This window comes from Cebus imitator, unplaced genomic scaffold (genome assembly GCF_001604975.1).
Source record: "Cebus imitator isolate Cc_AM_T3 unplaced genomic scaffold, Cebus_imitator-1.0 Scaffold109, whole genome shotgun sequence".
NCBI lineage: Eukaryota > Metazoa > Chordata > Mammalia > Primates > Cebidae > Cebus > Cebus imitator.
Window position 1 is genome coordinate 4,030,675 of NW_016107424.1, and position 27,229 is coordinate 4,057,903.

The window sequence follows — 27,229 nt, forward strand, 5'->3', positions numbered from 1 at the left end:
TTGAGTCTCGCTGTCACACAGGCTGTAGTGCAGGTACAATCTCAGCTCACTGTAACCTCCACTTCCCAGGTTCAAGTGATTCTTCTGTCTCAGCCTCCCAAGTGGGTGGGATTATAGGCATGGACCACCACACCCAGCTAATTTTTGTATTCTTAGTAGAAACAGGATTTCACCATGTTGGCCAGGGTAGTCTAGAACTCCTGACCTCAGGTGATCCACCTGCCTAGGCTTTCCAAAGTGCTGAGATTACAAGCATGAGCCACTGCACCCGGCCTGGTATTTTTTTTTTTTTTTTTGGTCTTTTTTTTCATATGACAATGTAGACACCATATGTTGCAGTATTTTTAATAACAGACGATAGGTAAACATCAGTATCTCATTTGCATTATTACTGCTGAGCTTTTTTTAGTGTATTTAGCAATACATTTCTTTAGTAAATTATATTTTTCCTTAACCTCTATTTCTATTAGATGTTGGCATTTCTTACTAATTTCTAAAAATTCTTTATATTGAGAAAATTAGCCCTTCAAATTAAATTGAAAGTATGTTACAAATATATTTTCTCATTTTATTGCTTACAGTGTTTTTGCCACCTCTTGAGTTTTCTTATTGCCCTGTCTATCCATCTTCTTTTTGGTTTCTTCTTTGGTATCATACTTAGAAAGATTTTCATCCCTTAGGTTATATAAATACTTGCTTATATTTTCTAGTTTTTATGATTTTTAAGTATTTTAAACATTAAATATTTAGCTGACAGCTGTGTTTTGCATGTGGTGTGACATAGATACATAAATTTACAGTTTTCAAATGGATAGACAGTTATCCTGATATCCTTTATTGTATATTCTATATGCTGGAGAGTTGCCATTTCCTCTTTGCCAAAGTGTTCTTAAAATCCATTTGTTAAAGATCTCTTTGTTAATCAAACAAAATGGAGGCTTTACTGTTAGTCACTACATCAATTTAACTAGTTGGCTTTGTTGTTGTTGAGACAGGTCTCCAAATGTTGCCCAAGCTGGTCTGGGACACCTGGACACAAGGGAACCTCCTGACTCAGCCTGCCAAATAGCTTAGATTATAGGCACATGCTGTTGTGCCTGGCTAGTTTATTTCTTCAGCATTAAAAATGAGTGTTTTGGCTTGTCATCGACTCTTAGTTCAGTTTTCCCTCTAGGAGTTTCCACACTCAAGAAAACCTGACTCCTTTCTGGTTTGCAACTATCATAGGGACACTAACAACTAAGAGAGGTCCCAGCCCTGCTCAGAAGCCATTCCTCCTCTAAGGTATTCCTAGGTAGCTAGAGATACTTTAATATGAAATCCAAAATTGTATTTTAGCATAATGCTATTTATCAGTCAGTTGCCACTCCAGTATACCTGAGCCCTCTATAACTTACATGAAGTGACAATAAAAGTCATTGTGAATCATAGTTACAAGTCCCTTATTTCCGGACCCCATCTTCTCAGACTGACATATATCACTGAGTAGCAATCAAAAGGCTCTTAATGCTCCTTTAAGTGTTTTTCTAATGGTCGAGGAAAGAATCACAGGCCACTGATAATTATTTATATGGCTATCTTCCAAAGTATATGACCACTCTTTTCTGGGTTATCTTAGGAGAGCAGGAATGAAGGGAAATGTGTATTTGATCACTGCCTTCCAAAATAATCCATGCTTCAGTATTTTCTACCTTGTTCTTATTCAGCCCAGTTTTTTTGTTTTGTTTTGTTATGTTTTTAAAGATGGGGTTTCACCATGTTGGCCAGGCTGGTCTCAAACTCCTGACCTCAGGTGATCCCCCCCGCTCGGCCTCCCAAAGTGCTGGGATTACAGGCATGAGCCACCATCCCCAGCCCAGCCCAGTTCTCTCTACAGTAATGCTTATTTTGTTATCAGATAATTAACAAAATGATAAGATCATATTTATTGAAAACTTGCCTGGTTTCCATTTTTTCCCCCACCTACTGATTACCTCACCCCCTGCTTAGATCAACATGCACATCTTCATACTCTTTGTTCATGATCTTCCTTGTCGTAAGTTTCCGTCATGCTTACAAAGGTTACCTGCACAGTCTATCTGTGAAGGAAATTATTGATTCAGCAAGAACAGCACAGTTCAGTAGGCAACAGCAAAAAAAAACCTTAAATGATCTATAACCTTATAACCTTAGAATCAGATCTGTGTCCAAAGAGTCTTTATCTGTGAGCAATCCTGGGCAAGTCAGTATTTGTAAACTAGAACGCTCCATGCAAATATATGGTACTATTACCAGTGGCAGGAATGTCATCACTACCAAGTAATTCCTTTATGTTTAGACAATACAAGTAGCATATAGTGTGGACTATAATTCCTGTTTAAAAAATGTTGTACTGTTTGGCCTGCGGAAATTTAAAAAAAAAAAAGTTCCACTGTTTAAACATCAGTTGGAGTTGCTAAAACACCAGCTTCATAACTGAACTGCTCTAATACTTAATATGCATATGGTATTAAAAGTATATAGTAGGCCAGGCAAGGTGGCTCACACCTGTAATCCCAGCACTTTGGGAGGCCAAGGCAGGCGGATCATGAAGTCAGGAGATTGAGACCATCCTGGCTAGAATGGTGAAACCCTGTCTCTACTAAAGATACAAAAAATTAGCCAGGCATGGTGGCACACTCCTGTAGTCCCAGCTACTTGGGAAGCTGAGGCAGGAGAATCACTTGAACCTGGGAGGCAGAGACTGCAGTAAGCCGAGATCATGCCACTGCATCCAGCCTGGGTGACAGAGCGAGACTCCATCTCAAAAAAAAAAAAAAAAAATTACATTTTAGTCAGATCTTTTATTATAAATGTCAATTACTAGGTATAAAGAGAACTAACTAAAAAAATAAGAGGGAAGTGAATGGTGATAAAGGAAATATTTTGTACAATTTGAAGGTTTGGCAACAAAAGGTCTTCACAACTATTTTTATTTCAGTTACCTTTTGTATTTTATTTGACCTGTAGAAAAACAGATACTTCTGTATTTCATAAAATGCCAACATTATAGTGAGAAATAAAGTTTCTGTATTCAGAAAGAAATGTAATTGATTGTTTAAATTCAATTCTTTGGGTTTTTTTAGACTATATTTTCCGAATTTATCACAATCGAAATGTTATTTCACGGCAAAGCTTTAGAGGTCTACACTGCTGCCTACCAGAATATACAAAACATTGATGAGGATGAAGACTTAGAGGTAGGACTATGTCTGCCTAAGCTCAGTTCTTCTTTAATGTGGAAATATTTTAAAAAGAACATAGTTTGTATGTGATTAATATCTTAAATTTGAACACTACAGTGGTTATTATGTGTAATCCAAAGCAGATGAACTTTTATGATTTTCCATTTATTTTCAACTTTTGAAAATAACCAGGGCAAAAGTTCCAGAGTTACTTAATAGCTAGCAAAACATAATTTACATAAAGCCATTTAATAAAATACTGGGTATCATTTTGACTGGTGATATAAGCCCACTTAAGTGTGCTAAAAAATAATTAACATTTATGGACTTCAGTAACATTTAAGTGTTTATGTCATGCACAATGCCCAAAGCTTTAGATGCATTTTCTCATTCAAACCTCAAATCCTAGGTGGTAGCTGCTGCTCTCTCATTTTACAACTACAGCAACAGGCTTAGAGGACTGAAATAACTTATTTGTGGCCACTTAGCTAGTAAATAGAATCAGGATTCTGACTGTGTAACTTAATCACTAAGCTATGAAATAAATGTAGGTTATGTAGGCTTGCTTTATGCTGATGGTTTTATTAAATGCAAATAATTCTGATTGGCCAAATAACATTAGAGCAAGTAAGTATCAAAGCCTGGTCCTCAATGAGCAATTCTATAAATATGCAACCCTCTTACCTTCCAAAAGGGGAAAAAAAATGTATGAAAGTATTTATGCTGAAGTAAACTATTCAAGACATACTTTCCCCATTTCATCTCTAAGGTAGAAGTGAAAAAAGCCATGTAATCTCAACATATAACAAGAATTCTGTATTAATAAAATATGGGAGTGTCTATCATTTAACAAATTTGAAGATTCCCGGAATTTTTTTTTTTTTTTTTTTTTTTTTTTTCCTCCCTCCTTGAGAGAGTCTCGCTCTTTCACCCAGCTGAGTGCAATCTTGGCTCACTGCAACCTCCACTTCCCCAGTTCAAGCAATTCTCCTGCCTCAGCCTCCCAAGTAGCTAGGATTATAGGAGCCCACCACCACACCCAACTAATTTTTGTATTTTTAGTAGAGATGGGGTTTCACAATGTTGGCCAGGCTGCTCTTGACAATTCTCATTATCTGCCCACCTTGGCCTTCCAAAGTGCTGGGATCACAGGCATGAGCCACCGCGCCCAGCCTAATTTTTTTTGTATCTTAACTGTCAGTAAAGAGATCCGCTGAGCCTTCTCGTCCCATTACTCCACGGGCTCTAGGAAACTTAAGTAAAACCAGAATATAGGTTAAAGAAAATGAAGTACATGTTACGGTGTGTGTATATGTTTCCAAAGAAATCTGTTTTATATTAGTTATATATACATATTTATATTTCTCTATTTGTCAGTAATGACTCTCCAAGTGTTATTTCAAAATACTACAGCTAAGGTTTAACTTTCACTCCTTTTCATGTCCTACTTTTCAAAATTGATTATCAAGGCCAGGCGCAGTGGCTCATACCTGTAATCCCAGAACTTTGGGAGGCCAAGGCAGGTGGATGACCTGAGGTTAAGAGTTCAGACCAGCCTAGCCAACATGGTGAAACCTGTCTCTACTAAAAATGCAAAAATTAGCTGGGCTTGGTGGTGGGTGCCTGTAATTCCAGCTACTTGGGAGGCTGAGGCAGGAGAATCACTTGAACCTGGGAGGCAAAGGTTGCAGCTAGCTGAGATTACACCACTGCACTCCAGCCTGGGTAACAAAGTAAGACTCCATCTATATAATTAAAGATTTTGAATAAAACTCTACAACCTCCATTTGTTAGAAATAATCAGTATTAACTTATANAAAAAAAAAAATCAAGCTTTCATCTGTCACTTATAATAGTAAATGTTTATATAATGATTACTTTGAGTGAGCTACTGATCTTTGCATTTTAACTATAATATTTTAATCCTCTCAACAACTTTGATAAAAATACTTATTCTCATTTCTATGGATGAGAAAACTGAAGCACAGTGAGATTAAGAAACTTCCCAGAGATCTCATAGCCAGTAAGCAGCAGAGCTGGAAGTCTAACCCACAAGTTTGACTATGAAGTCCATTATACTTTAATTCTCTCTACATTAGACTTCCAGAAGTATGGTTCTTGATGAGTGACATTAACCATTTCCTGCAAGAAATAACACTGCATTGACTGGCAGATTCAAAAGTGATCCCCCAGTTCTCCTTCAAGACTGTAGTCCACTTTATAAGTATTTTCATTCTTCTCTTTATAATACCTTTGACATGCTATTTGTTACCTGAAATTAAAGTTCCTTCAAGCCCTTAAGACCCCAAGATTTTCCTTCTCATCCCAGAGGTCCTAATTCTTCTAATACCTCTGACATGCCTTTTGTTAACTGACATTAAAGTTCCTTCAAGTCCTTCAGTCCCCAAGATTTTCCTTCTCATCCCAGAAGACCTAGATATTCACAGCACTTCCTTTATAACTTCTTACCACTACTCTTAATCAGCCATCTAAGTAGTTTGTGGGAGAAGAGCTCTATGTAAAACTAAAGGTCTCAGGAATATGTGGTAGATGTGTTTTTGTAATATCACCTCCCCTATTTTCTAGTGAAGTAATACTGAGCAAGTTAACTTCTTTACTCTTCAGCTTCCTCCTTTCTAAAATGTAGATACTGTAGTGCTTACCTCATATAGTGTTTGTTCAACTGTTTATTGTGCACCTCATATACACTAAGCACCATTCTAAGTGTGGATTATTTAGCATTCTAAGTTAGAAATGGTCCAAGTTAGTCAAAGCAGTAACTTTAAATCTACCAGGCAATTCAGATCCCCCCCCAAAAAAACAACTGTGTAACGATTTTTTAATAATATGACCAGTCCCATAAAGAAAAAAAAAGTGTGTTGTGTGTGATGGGATTCTAAATAATCTGGAGAATCAGAGTGATTTCTTAATTAGAATTTTGAGGGATGCATAGGATGCCTGGCAAAAACTTTCAGGTAGACGGCATACATAGATACACAAAGGTCCTGAGACAGGACTGTTTTAAAGAAAGAACAGTATATTTAAAACAACATAACTGAAGAATCATGGTGTGTATTGGGAAAAAAACAGAACAATACAATATAGGGCATAAGCACGTGTTCAAAGAACCATGGGCATAAACTGTTATGCCACATAGCAACTGTGGAGGGAGCAGTCTGGGGAGAATTGTGAGACCAGGGGAAGTAACTAATTGATATAACTGATATACCATCAAAACAGGTACCTACCAAGAGGAGGAAGGATCCTGTAAATACAAGGTTTCTTGGAAAGAAGTAAAGAAGACATGCAGAAAAAGACTGAGAAATTACTTGCTATTCTTCCAGACAGTCCATGCTTTATAAGGACCACTGAGATTTATTCCAGCTGCAGCCAGTGTTTTGTAGTTAGGCACCTCCAGTTATATCACAAGCCATCTTACCTTACTTGTTCTTCACATAAGTATTGTCAGGCCACTTCTATATTAACTTCAGAGCACATTCAGATCTTGAGAATCACTCTTAGAAGAGATCTTGGACCATGTTGGAAAATGCATTATTGCCAAAAAACTGAAGTAAAAGGTTAATTTTAATAAATATTTAACTGGTATAGACTTGTATCCCAAGGGTTACATACTGCTTTTCATTTCCCACTTTAAATTCCATCTTTGCTAGAAAAGTTAAAGGAATGTTTTAACAAAATATATCTTCTCCAAATACCAGTTGATTAATGAGTCATTGCATTTTTATATCATACTAGTTTGTCAGTGCTCCATGTCTGGCACCAAAATAGAATTGGGTCCTTGGTAACCTGTTAACCTAATTAGCACCCCTGAATTCCTTTAAAATACACGTCTCACCTCCTATATTTTATCTTTAATTCCTTTCATGTCCTACAGTTCTCTTAAAGGACTGTGTAGCCATCCCCTAATTTGGGTCTCCTTTTATCCCCAGTAAAAGATGTTAATTACATTCACTTTTGCCAAATGAACATCAAATGAATGATATTCATTTGGCAAAAGTGAATGTAATTAACGTCTTCCATTTGCCAGGGAGGAGTTGCATAGATAAAACAGGGCTCCCTTGCTCTAGAGAACTTATGACTAGCTGAGACAGATAATGCAATCAATTACAAAACACTCAGTTAAAAGCAATACTTGAGGGTATGAACAGTAGGAGCTACTAAGACAATAGGAGAAAGCATAAGATGGAGTTTTATATTGTTCTTGAAGGACAAGTAAGTTTGCTGTAATTCTAGGCTAAAGAACCAGCATTACAAAGGCATAGTATAACTTATGTTCTGCATTTACAGTCAAGAGCCACAAAAAGTTTTAGAATAGAGAAACAGGCTGAGCATGGTGGCTCACACTTGTAATCTCAGCATTATGGGAGGCTGAAGCAGAATTCCTTGAGGCCAGGAGTTCAAAACCAGAATGGGCAACATAGCAAGACGCTGTACAAAAAAAGAAAAAATTAGCCAAAGTGCACCTGTGGTCCTTCTGCATTGAGTGGCAGAGGGACCACTCAGGAGGCTAAGGCAGGAGAATCACTTGAGCCCAGGAGTTTTGAGGATACAGTGAGCCATGACTGCATTACTGCAGTTCAGCCTGAGTGACAGAGTGGCTCCCTGTCGAAAAGAAAGAGAGCAATAACTTATTTTGGCCTTAAATTAAAAAGTAAGGTATAAAAGGTATGTAGAGTCAATAAAAGTGCCTCAGGTGAGAAACCTAAGTGTGTATGTGTGTGTGTCTGTGTGTGTATTTTTTTTTTTTTTTTTTTTTTGAGACAGGGTCTCCTCCTTTTGCCTGCTGGCATGTAGTGGCACAATCACAGCTTACTGCAGCCTTGACCTCTGAGTTTAGGTGATCCTCCCACCTTAGCCTCCCAAGTAGCTGGAATTGTAGGCATGTCCGACTCTGCCTAATTTTTGTATTTTTTGTAGAGATGGAGTTTCGCCATGTTGCCCAGGCTGGTTATGAACTCCTGTGGCTCAAGCGATCTGCCTGCATCAGCCTCCCAAAGTGTCAGGTGAGAAATTTAGGGAGAATGCCCAGGCTTATAGCTTGTTCTTCTAGGTAAAGGATAATGTCTTTCATTATAATAGCTAATCTAGAGCTACACTGTTCAGTAAAGTAGCCAGTAGGCATATATGGCTATTTAAAGTTCAATTAATTTAAAAATTCAGCTCCTCAGCCACATGAACCACATTTCAAGTGCTTAGTAGCTACACATGGCCAGTGGCTACATTTTTGGACAGCGCACAACAGCAAGCATTTCCATCATCTCAGAAAGTTCTACTGGACCATGCTAGTCTACAGCAGGAGATAGTTGGGAGCATGAATACAGCTGTCACAGGGTATGCTTGTCAGGGGATTCGTTGAAGGGTAGTCATTAACAGTGTAGATACATCTTTGAGAGAAACTTCAAGACAGGGTCTTCTGTCACCTAGGATGGAGTGCAGTGGCATAATCTCGGTTACCTGCAACCAGTGCCTCCCAGACTCAAATGAATCTCCTGCCTCAGCCTCCTAAGTAGGTGGGACTACAGGCATGCACCACCACCACTGGCTGATTGTTTTTTTTAATTGTTTATAGAGATGGGGTTCCGCCATGTTGCCCAGGCTAGTCTCAAACTCCTAGGCTGAAGTGATCCTCCTGCCTTGGCCTCCCAAAGTGCTGGGATTATAGGCATGAGTCACTGTGCCCAGCAGCATTGTTTTTATAAAGTGGCCTAAAGGAAACCCTTTAAAAGTATTTTAGGTGTAAGTAGTAGAAAAGGAGATGTAAAGAAATAGAGAAGCTAGGACAATGAAAGAGCTTAGTAGCATGTAAGTTTCAAGAAGGGGGTCAGTGAGGAAGAGAAAAAAAAAGACCTTAATGATTTGGGCAAGAGCAATTTTAGTGGAAGTGAAAAGCTCAGTTGTAGTTTGTTGAAAAATAAATGGAAATTTCTTAAAAAAGAAAAAAAATGGAGATAAAGTCAAATATTCAAAGTTGTTTTTTTTTTTTTTTTTTTGGTTTTGTTTTTTTGAGACGGAGTTTCGCTCTCGTTACCCAGGCTGGAGTGCAATGGCGCGATCTCGGCCCACCGCAGCCTCCGCCTCCTGGGTTCAGGCAATTCTCCTGCCTCAGCCTCCTGAGTAGCTGGGATTACAGGCACGCGCCACCATGCCCAGCTAATTTTTGTATTTTTAGTAGAGACGGGGTTTCACCATGTTGACCAGGATGGTCTCGATCTCTTGACCTCGTGATCCATCCGCCTCGGCCTCCCAAAGTGCTGGGATTACAGGCGTGAGCCACTGCGCCCAGCCTCAAAGTTTTTAAGAAGTTATACCTTGAGGTAAGTAAAAAGACAGACTGATCTTGACCTTGTTTGCGAGGAGAGGGAACCTGTGGAAAGCAAAAACTTTTGTTTGTTGGTTGGGTTTGAAGTTTTGGTTAGAAAAATGCACACTGGAAATAAATCAGAATTGTATTTTAAGAAAGAGAGAAGGAAAAGGAGGGGCGAAAAGCTTGAGGAAAAAGAGAAAAGTTGAAGAGATTGACATCTGATAACTTTACCTACTAGTCTATTAGAGAAATGGTGGGAGTAGGATAGAAAAGATGGAGATAGGCAGGTTTAAGAGTAACGTTTGGAAATAGTGCCTTAAGAAAAGAGAAGTCATGGCATTCCAGATACTAGTTAAGGTTGGAATCCATAAATTATAGTGGCTCCAATTTACTCTAAGGTGATTTTCCATAGCAGTACTGCAATGAAGTTAAATTGGTAAGAGTTGAGAATATGAGAAACAGAAAGAATCAAAGGTGTGAGACGCAGCCTCCCTACTAGCTTGCATGCTCTTTGGGGGTCTGAACTTTTGCAGTTCTCCTGGCAAAAGCATTTAAATGATTGTTTCATGACTAATTACTATTTATATCTGTCATCATCTTACATAGTTCAAACATAATTTTTAGCTTTCATCTTTCTAGCTTATTTTTGTTTTACATTTGCAATAACTGGAATTTTGTCCATTTGGGGGGAGTTGTTTAAAAAAAAAACAACTAAGGAACTTGACTGTCTTTTGTTTATCATCTACTTTATAATGCTATTTTTATCATTACAATAGGTTTTCCGAAATTCTCTGTATGCACCAGATTATTCTTCTCGTTTAGATATTGTAAGAGCAAATTCAAAGTCACCTCTTCAGAGATCACTGTCAGCTAAGTGTGTATCTGGAACAGGACAGGTGAGTAAGAAACCATAATCTAAAGGAATTTGAGCTGCTGCCTTTGGAATTGTTGAGTTCTAAAAATGTTTCCCCTCAGCCATCACACCACATGTAACTTATTCTCCCCGGACCTATTTCCTCTTCTATAAAATGACTGACGATTCCACTAGGTGCAGCTCTGTTATTTCTTAAGTATCTTTTATACTGTAATTTATATGTAATAAAGCATAACACTTGAGAGCAGAAGTGAAAAAGAAGAATGCTAATGCAGATGGGTTTATCTGCTATAATATGAAAACCACAGATTCTGAAGTCAAACTTGGGTTTTAATCTATCAAGACAGTGGATCTATCTGATTTAATTATAAGTATAAATTTAAATACTGAATTATACCAATAAAGGGCTTTTGCTGAATACAGAAATCATTTCATTTTGTTCTATATCCAGAAAGCCTGAGTTTCCCAGTATCTAGAGCAGGGTCTTTTTCTGTAAGATGTGGAAACTAAATGCCTTAGGCTTTGTGGACCATATGGTTTCTACCCAACTATAAATAACAACTATAAACACATAGAGCAGTGTGACTGTGTTCTAATAAAATTCTATTTACAAAAGCAGGAGGCTGGCTGGGCCACAATTTGCCAAACCCTGATCTAGAATGCTATGCCCTTTTATTCATATCTAGCCTTCAGAATACAAAATTCAGCAAACTGTTTTCAAAATACAACTTTTAGGTATACAACTTTTAGGTAAATAAAAGTTGTATTTTGAAAAGAGTTTCTCGGCCGGGCGCGGTGGCTCACGCCTGTAATCCTGGCACTTTGGGAGGCCAAGGTGGGTGGATCACCTGAGGTCAGGAGTTCAAGACCAGCCTGGCCATCATGGTGAAACCCCATCTTAATTTAAAAAAAAAAAAAAAAAGTTTCTCATTTCTATTTTCTATTTGATTTTCATTTGATTCTCCTCTAAGCATTTGTTTTATACGTATATCTCTCGCAACCCAATATTTTTATTATTCCAGCATTAAGTGCCTTGAACATAAATTTCATAAATTCACTTTTATAGTACATATTAACATTTTGACTACAACTAATATTGTTACCTTAATTAACACTTGTATATCACTTTAGAGTGCATTATCCTTAGGTTTCTCAACCTCAGCACTACTGACTTTGGGACAGATAATTGGGCCCACCAGGGAGGAGGAAGGGGACGGAGTACTGTCCTGTATATGGTAAAGATATTAAGCAGATATTAACATCCCCAGCCTCTACCCACAAGATGCCAGTAGCACACATAAACATGCAGCCCCAATAGTGACAAACAGTGTCTCTAGACATTTCCAAATGTCCCCTGGGTTAGATATAATCACCCTCAGAGAAGTTTTAAGCAACATACCCCACGTGCAGCAGTCAAGCAACTTAAAGCTGGTGAATTCAGATTATCAACCCTCATTCCATTTAAGTCACATTACTTTTATATCAGTACTTCTGTCCCACTTCCTAGCTGAAATACCCTTCTATTTTCGCCATCCATTTTGATTCTCAGATACTGTTTTTGTGAGCCAAAATTTATTGTTAACATAATATACTAAGTTTATACTTTTTTCTTGAGACGGAATCTCGCTCTGTCACCTGGGCTGGAGTGCAGTGCAACAATCTCGGCTCACTGCAACCTCTGCCTCCTGCGTTCCAGTGATTCCCCTGCCTCAGCCTCCCAGGTAGCTGGGACTACTACAGGCATGCGCCACCATGCCCGGCTGATTTTGTATTTTTTAGTAAAGACAGGGTTTCACCATGTTGGCCAGACTGGTCTCAAACTTCTGACCTCAGGTGACCCACCCACCTCAACCTACCAAAGTGCTGGGATTACAGGCGTGAGCCACTGTGCCCAGCCTGAGTCTACACTTTTAAGGTAATGTTTTTGAAGTATTGATGGCTATCCACCTAGAATCAAACGGTTAATTACACATTTTTATTCAAAAAAATATGAATGAAAAACTGACTTCTAAGCTTAAAATTTATAGGGAATTTTCACTACTAAAAGTTATGACATATGGACATTTTTCTGAAATTATTTGTTGTGTGCCCTTCTCTATAATAGCATAAAAAGATACCAAGCATGTAAAATTTTTTTAGTATCTTTATTTTTTTAAATGTGTTCTTTTAACAGGTATCCACTTGTCGACTAAGAAAGGATCAACAAGCAGATGATGATGAGGATGAAGAGTTAGATGCTACAGAAGAAGAAAATTAATTGTCTTAACTACGTTTCCATTTTCATCATAAATGACATGAAATACACAATGACTAAATTGTAGAACTTTATACTCACTTTGATATGTTAAGCCTCAAAATGAAGACCAACTAATGGAAACTTATGCTGACCACAAAGGAAGGCTTGAAAAAAATATTACATATCAGTTATTTCAATATCCTAACTAGTGTTATGTGATTTTTGTGTTAAGTACCATTCTTTTTAAAAGATGGTATATTTCAAAGTATTTCATATTAATGCACTATATCTACTTGAAGTTCCAATAGTACATTACGACAGAAACCAAAAGATCTAACAATTCCACTTAGCTTCTTTTAGGTTAAGACTGCATGCTTTCATAACCCCAGAAAAGGGTCCTAAGTCGTCATTCTGATTACATGTAATAATAATCCATGAAGCCTTAAGAAAAAAAAAAGATTTTTTTATGCTTTCCCTAAATTTTTGTTTTATCGTTTGATAAGTAAATTTACTTTTCAAGAAGAGTATAATCAAAGAGTAAAGATAATGTGACACTAAGATATCAGTGTTTTATGTATACACATAAAGCATAAATTTCAACTGTAAAAAAAAGCCACATTCAATCTGACTCTGGTTTTAAAACTGCTGTCATACTTATACATAATACTGCAACTTTTGGAAGGCTAGTAATTTGGTGAAATGTTTCCTCATCATAGAATACCATAAACCATTAAAAATTCTGTAAGATTGGCCGGGCGTGGTGGAGGCGGGCAGATCACAAGGTTAGTAGTTTGAGACCAGCCTGGCCAACATAGTGAAACCCTGTCTCTACTAAAAATACAAAAATTAGGTGGGCATGGTGGCACATGTCTGTAGCCAGCTACTTGGGAGGCTGAGGCAGGAGAATCACTTGAACCCAGGAGGCAGAGGTTGCAGTGAGCCAAGATCACACCACTGCACTCCAGCCTGGTGACAGAGCAAGACTCTGTCTCAAAAAAAAAAAAAAAATTCTGTAAGAATTTTACCAAGCTACTATATAGTTAATAAAAGGGTATTCAGTCACTTTTATTTCTGAAAAATATAAAATAATTGGAGCCTTTCAGTGTAGCTGATGCTTCTGTCTCTTTTGGTAATTATACTTTTATTTCATGGATACCAGACAGGCATATAAAAATTAAAGAATTTATCAAATCATTTGGGGTAATTCAAAAATGCAATTATTCATAACAGAAAAATAAAGACTTTCTAGAAAGTTTTTGACTTTGTCATTCATGGCTCTGTTCTTATCAAAGCACTCCTTCCTGAGAACAGTCCTAAGTGACAAAGTTACTTCAGTACTGTTTTGTAAAATATTTAAAACATTTAAAAACCCTAAATAGATATTCTTAAGAAAAAGATATCATTGGATATTTACTACTTTTTCACTCAGTATTTAAATTTGGTGTTGTAATCTGGGGGAAAACAACAGTTACTGTATCTTGCGGCTTACTAAATGTGAAGAGCAACTTCTCTTGAGCATTATTTGCCTTACTGGTAAAGTTAAAACTGCATAAAACAATAATTCTGGAATAAAACATACATTCTGCCTACCTCAAAGAAATACTCTAAGAACAAAGGAATACTATCCATGAAAATACTTTCATTAATGTAAAATTTTCATTAATTAGACCATTAAGTATTTTACTATCTGCCAACCTAGGTCTGGTCTAATTTTTAAAGGGCCAGATAGTAAATATTTTTACTTTGTGGGTTGAGGCAAATTCAAGACTATTATAAGGGTACTTATGTAACCATTTAAGACTTAAATACACTTAAAAATGTAAAAAAACCATTCCTTGCTTCCCACTGCCACAATAGGCAACCAATCAAACCAACCCAGCCTGTAAGTCTCCCTATCTATTATCATCAAACTAGGAATACAAATTGAGTATCCTTTATCTGAAGTGCTTGGGACCAGAAATATTTAAGACTCTGGATTTCTTCTGGTTTTGGAGTATTTACATTACACCAGTTCAACATTCCTAACCCCAAAATCTGAAATCTCAAAATGTTGCAATGAGCATTTTTTGAGCATCATGTTGACACAGAAAAAGTTTGCGATTTTTGGACCATTTGAAATTTCAGATTTCCAGACTAGGAATACTTACCTGTAGTACATTTACTAGGATTCTCAAAATTAAATAATAGTTAATTCATAATTATACATCATAAACAGCTCAATATATTTATTGCAAATATATTTGCAATATATTGCAATATATTTATTGCAAAAACTGGCAGCAAGGTCACTACTTAACAGGCGATTACATGACTCAAGAACCACAGCTCTGAACAGTGTTCTCAGTAAATTGATAGAAAAGCACTCCTAATATAATTTTTACCTATCTTGGTTGTGGGACTGACTTTCTAGACATGATCTACATTTTTTTAGATAACTTCTAGACAAAAATGTATGGCTTTAAGACAAATGCCACTGGATATCAGACTACAGAATATGCCTCCAGTGTACCTGGTATACCTTCAGGATAGGAGAGGAGAAACTGGCTATGAGATGATAATTACTGAAGCTGAGTGATGTGTACGTGGAAATTTATTTTTATGTTTGAAATTGATGAGGTGCTGGGAAGCTGGCTCTCTGAGGGGACAATGGGAGGGGAATACCTTTATTTGCTGCATTTATCAATTTCTATGGTGTAAATACTCCTGCCGTGGTCAATTTTTTATTGACATATCACTAAAGGCAGAGTTGGGGAGAGATGTGCAAAGATGGCTCCCAACTAGAATATACCACTTTCTGTAATAAACTTTTTATAATGAAATTTAAAAATACTAAACCCTGCCATATTAAGGAGTAAACGGAAATATTCACATCAATTAATTTAAAAATCAAAATATAAGGCTGGGTACAATGGCTCACACCTGTAAACCCAAAACATTCTGGGAGACCAAGGAGGGAGGACTGCTTGAGGCCAGAAATTCCAGAACAGCCTGGGCAACACAGTGAGATCCCCGTTTCTCCAAAAAAATTTAAAACTTAGCCAGACAAGGTGGCACACACCTGTATTCCCAGCTTTCAGGAAGCTGAAGCAGAAAGACAGCATGAGCCCAGGAGTTGGAAGCTGCAATGAACCATTATCAGACCCCAGCACTCCAGCCTGGCCAACAGAACAAGACTCTGGCTCTTAAAATAATAAAACTACAAAGCTTATGTTTACTATAGCCAGGCTCTCATCTGCCACCCCAGCCCAGTTTGAAAAGCAATTCCACAGTAAGTTATCTCTCACGTAAAGCTTCTTAGCTTTATTCCTTTGTATTTGAGAAGTATTTTTTAACTTTCCATATATTATTCAAGATGGCTGACCAAATGAACCACCTATACAATCTTTGCTCAATTAAAAATATCATTTCTTTCTTCATTGTGCTTGGTTTTGATATTCCAAACAATCAATTTAACATTACCCTAGCTACTTACAAGCTTATAAAGAATCATACTGAGGTGCTTTTTCGTATCAAATTTACCTGTTTATTCACTCTATAGTGAGCAGATTTTGTTTATTCACTATTTAAAACAAAGACAGAAATTTAATCAGATTTTTCTTAATTTCCTTAAATCACTGAAAAGTAATACCAAAAATACATATAGGTACTGATTAATTACTGACAAAGTGTTCTACCTATGCAATATCCTTAAATTACCATATGTAAATTCAACCATATTCTTATTTATTCAACGTGTTCAATCTGGATTACAGAACTGAGGAAAATTATGTTTTACGTAAATTATAAAAGGCCAACCAAAGTCAATCATGTTAAATAAAATGAACAATTCTGAAACAGAAGCCAGTAATATACAATGTGAGTATCCCAAGAGAAACCCTGAATATAAAGAAACTTTTAAAGTCACTTTTTTTTTTAAATTAACAATGTTTGAGCATGCTGGTTTTACCTTTTTCAATGCTAATTTTAAACCAATAATTGAAATACAAAAATATCACTTATCTTTGCAAGTATCTTTAGCATGGTCTTCCTAATTTAAAATACCATTTTAAAAAGTTAGGCAGCAAAAGTAAGCATGAACTGGAGTCAGTTGTCTGGGTTGAAATTGGCCTCATGATTTAATACCTGTGACTTCAAGCAAGTTGCTTAATCTCCCACTTCATTATCTCATTTGTGAAATAGAGGTAAATAACCCTGTACTCATAGGGAATACTGAGATTATGCATATAAAGTGCTTACAGTGCCTAGCACATAGTAAGTGCCTAATGTTAGCCATAAATATCATTACGGGTATAGAAAATCAAATTCCCTATCTGAGAAATGTATGCACTAAATGCTGAATATCAAAGAAGTCAAAATTCAACCACACAAGTCTTAGTTACGGAGTCTCTGCATGGATATAAAGTTTTGAAGCTAAAAAATGAGAACCTAGTATTACATGCAAGTTATGTGACTCATCAGTAGATTCTTCCTAGAAAAACAAACTATACCATTTGTCAGATTCTTCCCAGCATAAGCCTGAGTCCCCTTGCACCTACAATTAGATTCTTACTGTCTTTTGAGTGTGTTGTATTATTCCTATTTTGTTAAGATGTCGAAGAAACCATGGAATTACACACAGCACTATACATTATTATTATAGAATGTCTGGTCCCTCCCATCATAAATATGGTTTAATAAAGCTATTGAAAAACTTCACAATATCAAGCTGCAATTTTTTTTCTTTTTATACAAATACAAGTTAATTAGTTGCTCTATTAAGTTGCAATTTTATTTTTATAAAACTTTGTAAGGTTTTGAACATGGAAACCCTAAGAATCACCTAAGCTTTTTACATAAGTAAATTTCAAGTTGACTGTCCATTTTGAACTATTTATAATTAACAGGACACTTAACACAGTAATATCTCAGACAAGGAAGAGGGCATTAATTCTGCAGGCAGGTAGCAATGAAAATGCCAAACCTGAACAATCAGTCACTATTTCCTTACATAGTTTGAGTAAAAAATGTAGACTACAGAATGAAAAAAAAAAGTGAAATGTATCTTCCCCAAATACAAATCTATTTCAATGAGTCTTAAAGCTTACCCATGACATCAACAAAAATGAATGAACTCAGGGAATTCTTTCTCACCATCAAAGAAAAAAAACAGCATGTATAATTTTAAATTAGAAAAAAAATGAATGGCAATTTGCAAGCAAAAGAAAACCAGATTCACATTCTACTATTTACATTTGTTCTATTCACAGGTCAAAATTAAAACATTTCATTAGATTTAAAAAAAAAAAAACACCTTTTAAAAACAAATGTATTTTACTCTATCAATACTGCAAGGAAGATAACTGAATTTAGAAATGCTCTCTACAGCAAAGTTAACTTAACTTTTCGGGGCCCAACGGGCCTATCATTTAGATCTTTAATAGCAGCCATAGCTTCATTATAGTTTATCATAGCAACAATGGCTTCCCCTGTAGGTAAGCCTTGCTCATTATACTGTATTGAAACTGAATCAGGTATGATTCTGTAACCATGGAAAAAGTCTAAAATTTCATTAACATTAGCTTTAAATGGAAGATTCATTATCTTAATAGGAGTTACTCTACCTGAACCACAATTTATCTTTGGATCAGTAATAAATCTCCCCTCAGCAAAACTTCCCATATTATGCTTTCCAAAATCAAACTTGCCACCTTCTGGGCGACCAAAATTCACAAAAGGGCGGTGACTTCTGAAATCATCAGGAGGGCTCCTAAAATCCTCACCAGGAGGTCTAAAATTATCAGGAAGTCTAGGGTCCTCCTCCAGAGCTTCCCTAAGGTCTTCCTCTGGGAGCTGCCTGAAGTCCTCATCAGAAGGGCATCTAAAATCTTCCTCCTGGGGGCTCCTGAAGTCCTCATCAGGTGGGTGCCTAAAGTCTTCATCGGGAGGGCTCCTGAAGTCTTCATCTGGTGGGTGCCTGAAATCTTCCTCTCGAGAGCGCCTGAAATGCTCCTGAGGTGGACGCCTGAAATGCTCCTGGGGCGGTCTCCGGAAGTGCTCCGGGGGTGGACGCCTGAAATGCTCCGGGGGTGGTCGCCTGAAATGCTCCGGGGGTGGCCGCCTGAAATGCTCCGGGGGTGGCCGCCGGAAATGCTCCGGGGGTGGCCGCCGGAAATGCTCCGGGGGTGGCCTCCGGAAATGCTCCTGAGGTGGCCTCCGGAAATGCTCCTGCGGTGACTGCCTGAAGTCCTCCTCAGGGGAGTGCCTGAAATCCTCCTCTGGGGGCCGCCTGAAGTCATCCTCGGGTGGTCGCCTCCATTCTCCCTGAAGAGGCCGCCTAAAGTCCTCCTCTGGGGGCCGTCTCCAGTCCTCCTCGGGCGGCCGCCTGAAATCTTCCTCTGGGAGCCGCCTGAAGTCCTCCTCAGGAGGTTGCCTGAAGTCCTCCTCAGGAAGCTGCCTGAAGTCCTCCGTGGGAGACCGCCTGAAATCCTCCTCCAATGGCCGCCTCCAATCCTCCTCAAGGGGCCTCCTCCAGTCTTCCTCCCTAGGGTGCCTGAAGTCATCCTCCGGAGGGCGCCTGAAATCTTCCTCCCAAGGGCGCCTGAAGTCCTCCTCAGAAGGCCGCCTGAAGTCCTCTTCCCGAGGTCGCCTGAAGTCCTCTGGGGAGCGCCTGAAGTCCTCCGGGGGAAACCTGAAATCCTCTGAGGAGTGTCGGAAGTCTTCTGGAGGGTGCCTGTCAGGCTGCCGGAAATCCCTCTGGGCATGCTTGAAGTTATCCAGTTGCCTCAGGTCCTCTAGCTGATGTCTAAAGCTTTCAAAAGGACCAACTGAGTATATTGGTGGGTCTTTTGAGTCAAATAAATGGGAATGATCACCTCGCTCACGTGACTGTGAGCGAACTTGCATCTTCTCACTGGACATCAAGGAAAAATTTACACCAAACTCCTGCATTTGTGCCTCGGATATAAGTCTTAATAATACCTCTGTCCCTAAGAATCTTCGTCGGTTTAAACGCTCAGCTTTCATGGCCTGTTCTTCTGATTTAAATTTCACTAATGCTTCTCCCAGACCAACACCTTTGTCATCATAAAGCAAGTAAATGTCATCCTCAGCAAGAAGAAAGTCTGCAAAGAACTTCTGCACTTCAACTTTTGTAACATCAAATGGAAAATTTCTTATATAGATGCACAGCTTCTGGCCAGAGTTACCTTCTTGAGAGTATTTTTGTGAAACATGTCCAGGCCTATCTCTCTCTAGTGACCCTGATCTCTTCTTTTCATAACGTGCAATGAACTTCAGCATTTGTTTTCTAGAAATTGGATCAATATGAACTGGACGATACTGTAAAACAGTCTTATGTAAACTCAGAGCAGTATTGTAGTCTTTCAGAGTCTTGAACCTCACAAAGGCATATCTTGTTCTATTTTCATCTTTATATAAAAATCTAATCTGTTCATCAGTCAGATCAGTACCTCTAAAGAAATTTCTTAAATCTCTTTCGTCAATACTGAGGGACAGATTTTTTAAGTGAACATAAAATCCAAGAGGGGAACGAGAACGTGTCCTTCTGGGAGATTTTGAATGAGACCGTTTTCGAAAATGTCTATCATTAATTCCTCTTGGTGGAGAATGGTCTTCAGATCTCCTAAGAATGTCACCCTCCTTAACTGCATTACCACCAAACTCAATCCACTGTTGTTCTGATCCTTGCATTACTTCTATGAATCTTGAACCCATAAAACTTCTATGACATTTAAGACCTCCTGAAGCATCAACACATGAAGCAAATTTTACTATGGCATCACCATTATTTCGGCCATCATGATGTTTTAAGAAAATTACTCCATCCACACACAAACCAGAGAAAAAGACACGTACATCATCTTCATTTACTAGGTAAGGCAAACCTCGTAGAAACAAGTAAGGATTCTCGGCCTTCAATGGCCTTGTCTTTCTTGGCCTTAAATTACCATGTCCTGTACCATTAGTATGAAACCCAGCATCTTGATTAATTGAAGAGCCATATCCAGAATTACTTCCTTCTTCCTTAACAGACTCAATAAAATTAGACAGGCTGCCAACCCCTGATGCCCCAGATCGTGGGCGCCCTCTTCCTACACGATCAGTTCTTTTCATGTCTATAGTCTTCTGCATTTCTGCCTTGCTACTAAGAAAGAGCTCTACAGATGAATCCTTGATAAACCCTCCTGAACGACTTACGGCACGTCTTGCATCTTCATCTGTTGCAAAAATAATAAAAGCCTCCCCAATTTCCCCTCCAATTATATGCACTCCTCCATCAGGAATAGTCAATCCCGTGAAGAAGTGACGAATATCCACAGGCCCCGCAATAAAAGGAAGCCCCAGTAAACGGATGACTACAGCCATGCTGAGCTCAAACCACAGCAATAATGACCTGCAGACAAAAAGGTACACATAATAGCAAATCTTATTTTTGAAATACCTTAGCCCAAACTAAGCTTAATAATTACCTGGTTCCTGCTTCCTTCAACATTTATAAATAAAAACAAGATACAAGTTCACAAAAATACTGATCATATCTAATTATTGAAGAAAACAAGGAATAAACTTTCTCCCATCTAAAAATACAAATAAACCAACTACCTTGAAGAAACATTTCGTATCACCTATTCTATACAACAGGAACATCAAAAATATAAAAATCTTCCTTTGTAAATGTGCCAAATGCTGCTTCACAAGACCAAACTACTTTCAGACTCATTTAGAATCTTATCTTCTACTGAAACATGAGAGAGCTTTGTAGATTAAAACATTTTATCAACTGCAATGAATTTTGCATATTTAGAAAAGTCGTCTATGGTTAGTACATAATTTTTGCTCATAATAAATTGCCTACCACTGGCCAAACACAGAGAGAGAACAAAAGCCAGGGCGAGCATGATGGCTCATGCCTGTAATCCCAGGCTTTGGAAGACCAAGACAAGAGGATCGCTTGAGGCCAAGAGTTCAAGACCAGCCTTGCCTTGAGAGCGAGAGCTTGTCTCTAAAAAGAACAAATTAGCTAGGCGTGGTGGCATGCACTTGTAGTCCGTCCCAGCTACTCAGGAGGCTGAGGCAGGAAGACTGCTTGAGCCCAGGAATTTGAAATTTGGGGATACAATGGGCTGCAACTGTGCCACCACTGCATTCCAGCCTGGGTGACAGAGTAACACCCTGTCTTTAGAAAAAAAAAAAACAGAAGCCATAGGTACCTAGATATACTATTCTACTTCACATGTCTTTTTGTCAAGCCTCTGTAAAAAGCCTTAAACTCTGGATATCTTACCTTTTTTAAATTTCTTGTAGACCTGTTAATTCTGTAAAAGCAACTTAACTGTGGAAAGAAAATGAAATATAATTAATCCTTGAACCCTGTAATTTATCTTAAACAACGCCAGATTAGGATATCCATTTCAGAATTACCTATCAAAAGTGAAGCAATATAAGGAACCACAATTGCAGGTGTTAGAAAATGGTCTTTTGTTCCAAGGGGAAATCAATCATCCTTCTGCAAAAAGGAGATACAATATCCAAATAGACATACAAAAATTATTTAAAAATTTAAAACTTGCCGAAAATTGAACTCCTCCTTGATTAGAAGTAGCATGAAGAAAGGAGTGACAGAAATGTTATATATTTTGAATGCAGTAGTAGTTACAAGGTTGTATAAATTTACCAAGTTTTACTGCATTGTATCATTAGGGTCTATACATTTTGCTGTAGACAAGTTTTACATCTACTTTAAAAAACTGTTCTACAAGGAAAATCTCAAGAGTATGAAAAGTTCAAAAAAGAAAAAAGAACTTCAATCATTTTGCCACATGAAAATCCAAAAATCTAGTTCATATTTATATCCAACACTTGTGCTGTTCTCCTCCCTTTCAAAACATATGACCAAATCAAATTAAAGCAACAATTCAAAATTACACAATAAATGAATAAAACAGCAAAGCCTGAAATCCAAAAATCAATTTTTAAAAGAATAAATCCAAACCTATGGCTACTGTTTGGATGCAATTTAAAGGCCTATATAAACAACTCACACTTCCACGCATAGAACCAAATTACATGATGGCAGTAGTATAAAGGCAAACACTATAATATCCCTAAAGTCAAAAATCTCAATACCACTCCTTACTGCAAAAATAGTAACTGTTAAAATTCATCTCAAGCCAAACAGAAAATGCTAATAATAATGCTAATATTAATAATGGCAATAGCAGATTTCCATTTCAAACAACTATTCCGCATTCTACTAAGGAAACCCAAATGACAATATAGAAAAGTAAAAGTAAAAATGAATTTGGAATACTCAGGATTACCAGGCCATTGAAAAATTTCAATGTATTTTTTTTTTTAAGAAATTTGCATTTAATACTTTCAGGAATACCCAACCTATTTCATGAAGACTTGCCAAACTAATCATTATAATTTACACTTTTGGGGAGGGAGGAGACAGGGTCTCACTCTGCCACTCAGGCTGGAGTGCAGTGGCACGATCTTGGCTCAGTGCAGCCTCAACTTATCCAGGCTCAGGCAATCCTCCAACCTCAGCCTCCCAAGTAGCTGGGACTACGGGTGCACACCACCACACCCAGCTAATTTCTGTATTTTTTGTAGAGCCAGGGTTTTACCATGTTGCCCAGGCTGATAGGGAACTCCTGGGCTCAAGCAATCAGCCTGCCTCAGCCTGTCACAGTGCTAATGACTTACAGCTATGAGCCACTGCACCTGGCATAATTTACATGTTTTTAATGTACAATAAATGTGGCTTTAATCCAGTACTTACACTTAAGTATCACTGTTCACCAAAGTGGGGGTCTGAAGACATATGCACTGAGGTCTGTTTTCCTTTAAAAAGGGTCCATAGATTAACCAGAAGCTAAACTAGCAAAGACATCAAATTACTTCACACATTCTACATGTGAAAAATATTAATGAAGTTTGCTATTAAAGTATTTGCACAGTAACAAAAAATTAAAAAGCCTAATTTCTTCAACAACCCAATATCCAGACCAAGACTTCAACAAAAACTATAAATGGTTTCTGGAATATTTAACCACATTAAAGTCCCAAGACTCCCTCCTATGCAAACTGGCTTAACTACTCTTTTACTTTTAACATATTTCAGAAAGCACCGTAAGATATACGTATTTTTGTCTCTCCTAAGCTTTCTTAAAATTTTTAAAGGGATTTACCCTGGGAACATAAATTCATCTACAAGAGAAATTAGAGACGTTTCAAGGAATAATTATATCTCAAATTCAAAAAAATCTCTAGTGATTTATCCTACCTAAAAACTATCTTTTTAACTACAGTTTCATGAGCACAAATCTCATGAATTCCAATTCACGCAGACTCTTTAAAAACTTTATTCTCATTTGCCACAGTTAAAATACAACTAATGCTTAAACTTCTCTGCCCTTAAGACAGTAGGGTAATGTACCATTTACGCCTCTGCAATAACACACCTTGGAGACCAACTAACAGACCAGCTCTCAAAATGGACACTTGTTTCCAATATGCTATTTCCTTAAGCAAATTCTCCAGAAATTCTACTCTTAACACACTAAATTACACAAAAGCACAACACAAAAATTACCCTAAAGTACTCTGCAATTAAAATTTTCCTAGTTATGAATGCAAAAAGTATTTTTGTGCCTTATGTATTTGAAGACATTAATCTGTTAAAATTTCTACAAAAAGAAGAAAGTGGATCCCTAAAAGGTCATTTGAGTAAATCAGTGAAATTAAAAGCGCATTTTAAATAACTTTGCTTTTTTATCAAACGATTCATCCCACTTAATCACCATCATAACTAAACAATATGTAATGTGCATCTTCTAATCAAGATTTAAGGAGATACGGAGAGGGAAACAGGGGAGGGAGGCTGAATTTGAATAGGTAATATCTCAGATCCATTTGATTTTTAACTAACGAAGAAAAATTCATTTTGCAGATATGGTAAGGGAAATAATTTTTTTAACTCTGTGACTACTTCGTAAAGCCCAAAGTCATGATGTAGCACATTCAAATTCTAAACGTGAGTTTCCCCAGCAGAAAATAATCTACACCAACCCATAATTATTCTTGATGATCCACCTTTTATAATGAAGATGTTTAAAATAAAAACCAAAGGTATGACCAATTAGAGCCACAGTCCCTAAGAAGAACTGTAAATGAAGACGAATCCACAGGGCACAGGACTTCTCCCAACATCCATCATCCTCAAACGGGAATCTTCCGAAGGCATCGATTCTACAGCCAAAAGCCTTTGTCCACAATTCCCACGGGTCAGAGCTTCCTTCTTTCGCGCCAGGCCAAAGTTGCTACGTGGGATCCGATGTTGTCGCCAGACTTTCAGCCAAAATCAGCCTTCAAATTAACCTGGACCGCCCAACCTCTGTGCCTTTCCGTTATGCCGTCTCAAGGGCAAACATTCCACCCTAACTCGCCAGAGGGTGAACTGCCCCCAAATCTAACTGAAAACACTTGCCCTTCTCAAGCCTAATGAGTCGGGCCTGCAGCGCTTTTCTGCCACCACTGACTACGATGACATAGCAAAGAAAAAAAAAATACCTATGAAATCCTTCGAGATCTTCACTCTCAAGATCCCTGGGAAGCGCACATACACCACCACATGGAAGCTGACGGGAAAGGGAGAGTCGGTGTTTTAGCAAGAAAAGAGGGTGCCCTAACTGCAGGAGCTACGCTAGATCCCCGGGTGGCCGCCGGCCCCGCCTTTCCCCGTTCTTCCGGCTTGGTCGCCCAGCCCTCCCCACCCCCGGCGCCCAGAGGGGAACTGCTTCGCACTTGGCAAACACACACCACTGATGCCGAGTCGGACACACAAGGCCGGAGGCTAAGGGAACTCCTCGTCGCAGCAGCCTCCCCAGAACAGGTAGAGCCCTCAGTGAGCCTAGAAGAAGATGGCGCCCACGGCCCCTCAGCTCCGGACAAACGGACGTACAGTTTGTCTGCCCATGCGCTCTCCCAGCGTAACTTACCAACAGGCTTGCGCAGGCGCGCTGCCGCTCACTCGCTTCCCTTGCGAGAGGAGGGGAGGTGGAGCCGCGGGTTGGCTGAGCTCCTGCGCTTGCCCAAATTCTGCCCAGCCCAGAGACCTCGACTTTGAACGTGAGAAATTCGGAGACACCGTCAGGGCTCAGCTGGTAGGTGTACCGAGAATCTTCTGTAGACAACTGTGAAAGTGCAGTGGACAAACCTTTAGGATTTCCAGAAGTTAAGAAAAGAGATGCAAAAGCAGAGAAAAGACAGTTTGTCTTTTCAGTGCTGCATTACTATGTGGCGTAAAGCATCTTCTAAAAAAGCTCCTGTGGCCAGACGCGGTGGCTCGCGTCTGTAATCCCAGCACTTTGGGAGGCCGAGGCGGGAGGATCACTTGAGGTCAGTAGTTCGAGACCAGCCTGGCCAACATGGCAAAACCCCTGTCTCTACTAAAAATACCCAAAAAATTAGCCAGGCATGGTGGCGGCCGCCTGTAATCCCAGCTACTCGGGAAGCTAAGGCAAGAGAATCGCTTGAACCTCAGAGATGAAGGCTGCAGTGAGCCCAGATCTCACTACTGCACTCCAACCTGGGCGAAAGAATGAGACTCCGTCTCAAAAAATAAAAATAAGCCAGGTGCGGTGGCTCACGCCTGTAATCCTAGCACTTTGGGAGGCCGAGGTGGGTGGATCACCTGAGGTCAGGAGTACAAGACCAGCCTGGCCATCATGGTGAAACCCCATCTTTAAAAAATAAAAATAAATAAATAAAATAAATAAAAAAGTTCTGTAAACCCTTGATGACCACAGAAATGGCAATTTTACTGCCATAGATGTTCACCAAGTACAATCCCAACACCTGGGGCTTAATAAATGCATGCTTAGTCAATTTTATAGATATTAATAACCTTATGAAATGTCTTTATAAATTTGTTCCTATCATCTGGATTTTGTAACAAGAGAACAGATGAGCCAATACTGAAATTTCAGTAATGGAAAAGCAATATTGCAGGCATATTCTGTGATCCCTGCTACATAAAAGCTGGTGAACAACCTCTTGTTTGGTTTTATCATTTACAAATAGCAAGTTGCCCACCACGTTGTATACCTACATGGTGCATTTGTGGATGGATTCAAAGCTCATTAAGCAGAAAGTACATTTAAAACATATTGTTGGCCGGGCATAGTGGCTCACGCCTGTAATCCAAGCACTTTGGAGGCCAAGGCGGGTGGATCACCTGAGGTGGGGAGTTCAAGACCAGCCTGACCAACATGGTGAAACCCCGTCTTTAAAAAAAAAAAAAAAAAAAAAAAAAAAATAAAAAAAAATTAAAAAAAAAAAAAAACATATTGTTACAGATGAGAGAAAAAGTGAGTTGTGAATCCCTTTTTCACTGCAAAATACTCATTCTTTAATGATATGTTTATAAGAAAGAAGAGGTAGTTTGATAAGTAAATAAAAAGATGATTACCACAGTGAAAGCCATCTTTACTCACACAAATTATCCTCTCTGTGCCTCAGTTTCTTCATCTGTAAAATGGGGATACTACTAGTACCTACCTCTTAGGGTTGTGGGAAACATTTAA

General features: G+C 38.4%; 3 protein-coding genes across 11 annotated transcripts in view; 2 read left to right on the top strand and 1 right to left on the bottom strand.

Annotated features, from left to right (window-relative positions):
- CIBAR1 (CBY1 interacting BAR domain containing 1) overlaps positions 1-12,808 on the top strand; it is a 30,468-nt gene extending 17,660 nt beyond the window's left edge. For 5 of the 8 annotated variants that reach the window (XM_017538090.2, XM_017538091.2, XM_017538092.2 and 2 more), the window contains 3 exons: positions 3,105-3,218; positions 10,305-10,424; positions 12,576-12,808. In XM_017538090.2, the coding sequence (XP_017393579.1) occupies positions 3,105-3,218; positions 10,305-10,424; positions 12,576-12,659 (318 nt within the window). In that variant the 3' untranslated portion in view covers positions 12,660-12,808. The remainder of the gene's footprint in view (positions 1-3,104; positions 3,219-10,304; positions 10,425-12,575) is intronic. The other 3 variants (XM_017538096.2, XM_017538097.2, XM_017538093.2) reach the window with 1 other exon arrangement.
- Positions 12,809-14,613: 1,805 nt separating this feature from the next.
- RBM12B (RNA binding motif protein 12B) lies at positions 14,614-25,607 on the bottom strand. Of its 2 annotated transcripts, XM_017538087.2 has the most exons (4): positions 25,464-25,605; positions 25,215-25,282; positions 21,922-21,969; positions 14,614-21,030 (listed from the first exon to the last, which is right to left on the bottom strand). In XM_017538087.2, the coding sequence occupies exon 4, from the start codon at positions 21,000-21,002 to the stop codon at positions 17,997-17,999; it is 3,006 nt and encodes a 1,001-aa protein (XP_017393576.1). In that variant the 5' UTR covers positions 21,003-21,030; positions 21,922-21,969; positions 25,215-25,282; positions 25,464-25,605; the 3' UTR covers positions 14,614-17,996. The 2 variants fall into 2 exon arrangements, with proteins under 2 accessions (XP_017393576.1, XP_017393577.1); XM_017538088.2 differs by lacking the exon at positions 25,215-25,282 and having other exon boundaries at positions 25,464-25,607.
- LOC108310897 lies at positions 25,080-25,967 on the top strand. Its single transcript, XM_017538098.2, has one exon. It carries the CDS (start codon positions 25,276-25,278, stop codon positions 25,768-25,770), a length of 495 nt encoding a protein of 164 aa, XP_017393587.1. The 5' UTR covers positions 25,080-25,275; the 3' UTR covers positions 25,771-25,967.
- The last annotated feature ends 1,262 nt before the right edge of the window (positions 25,968-27,229 follow it).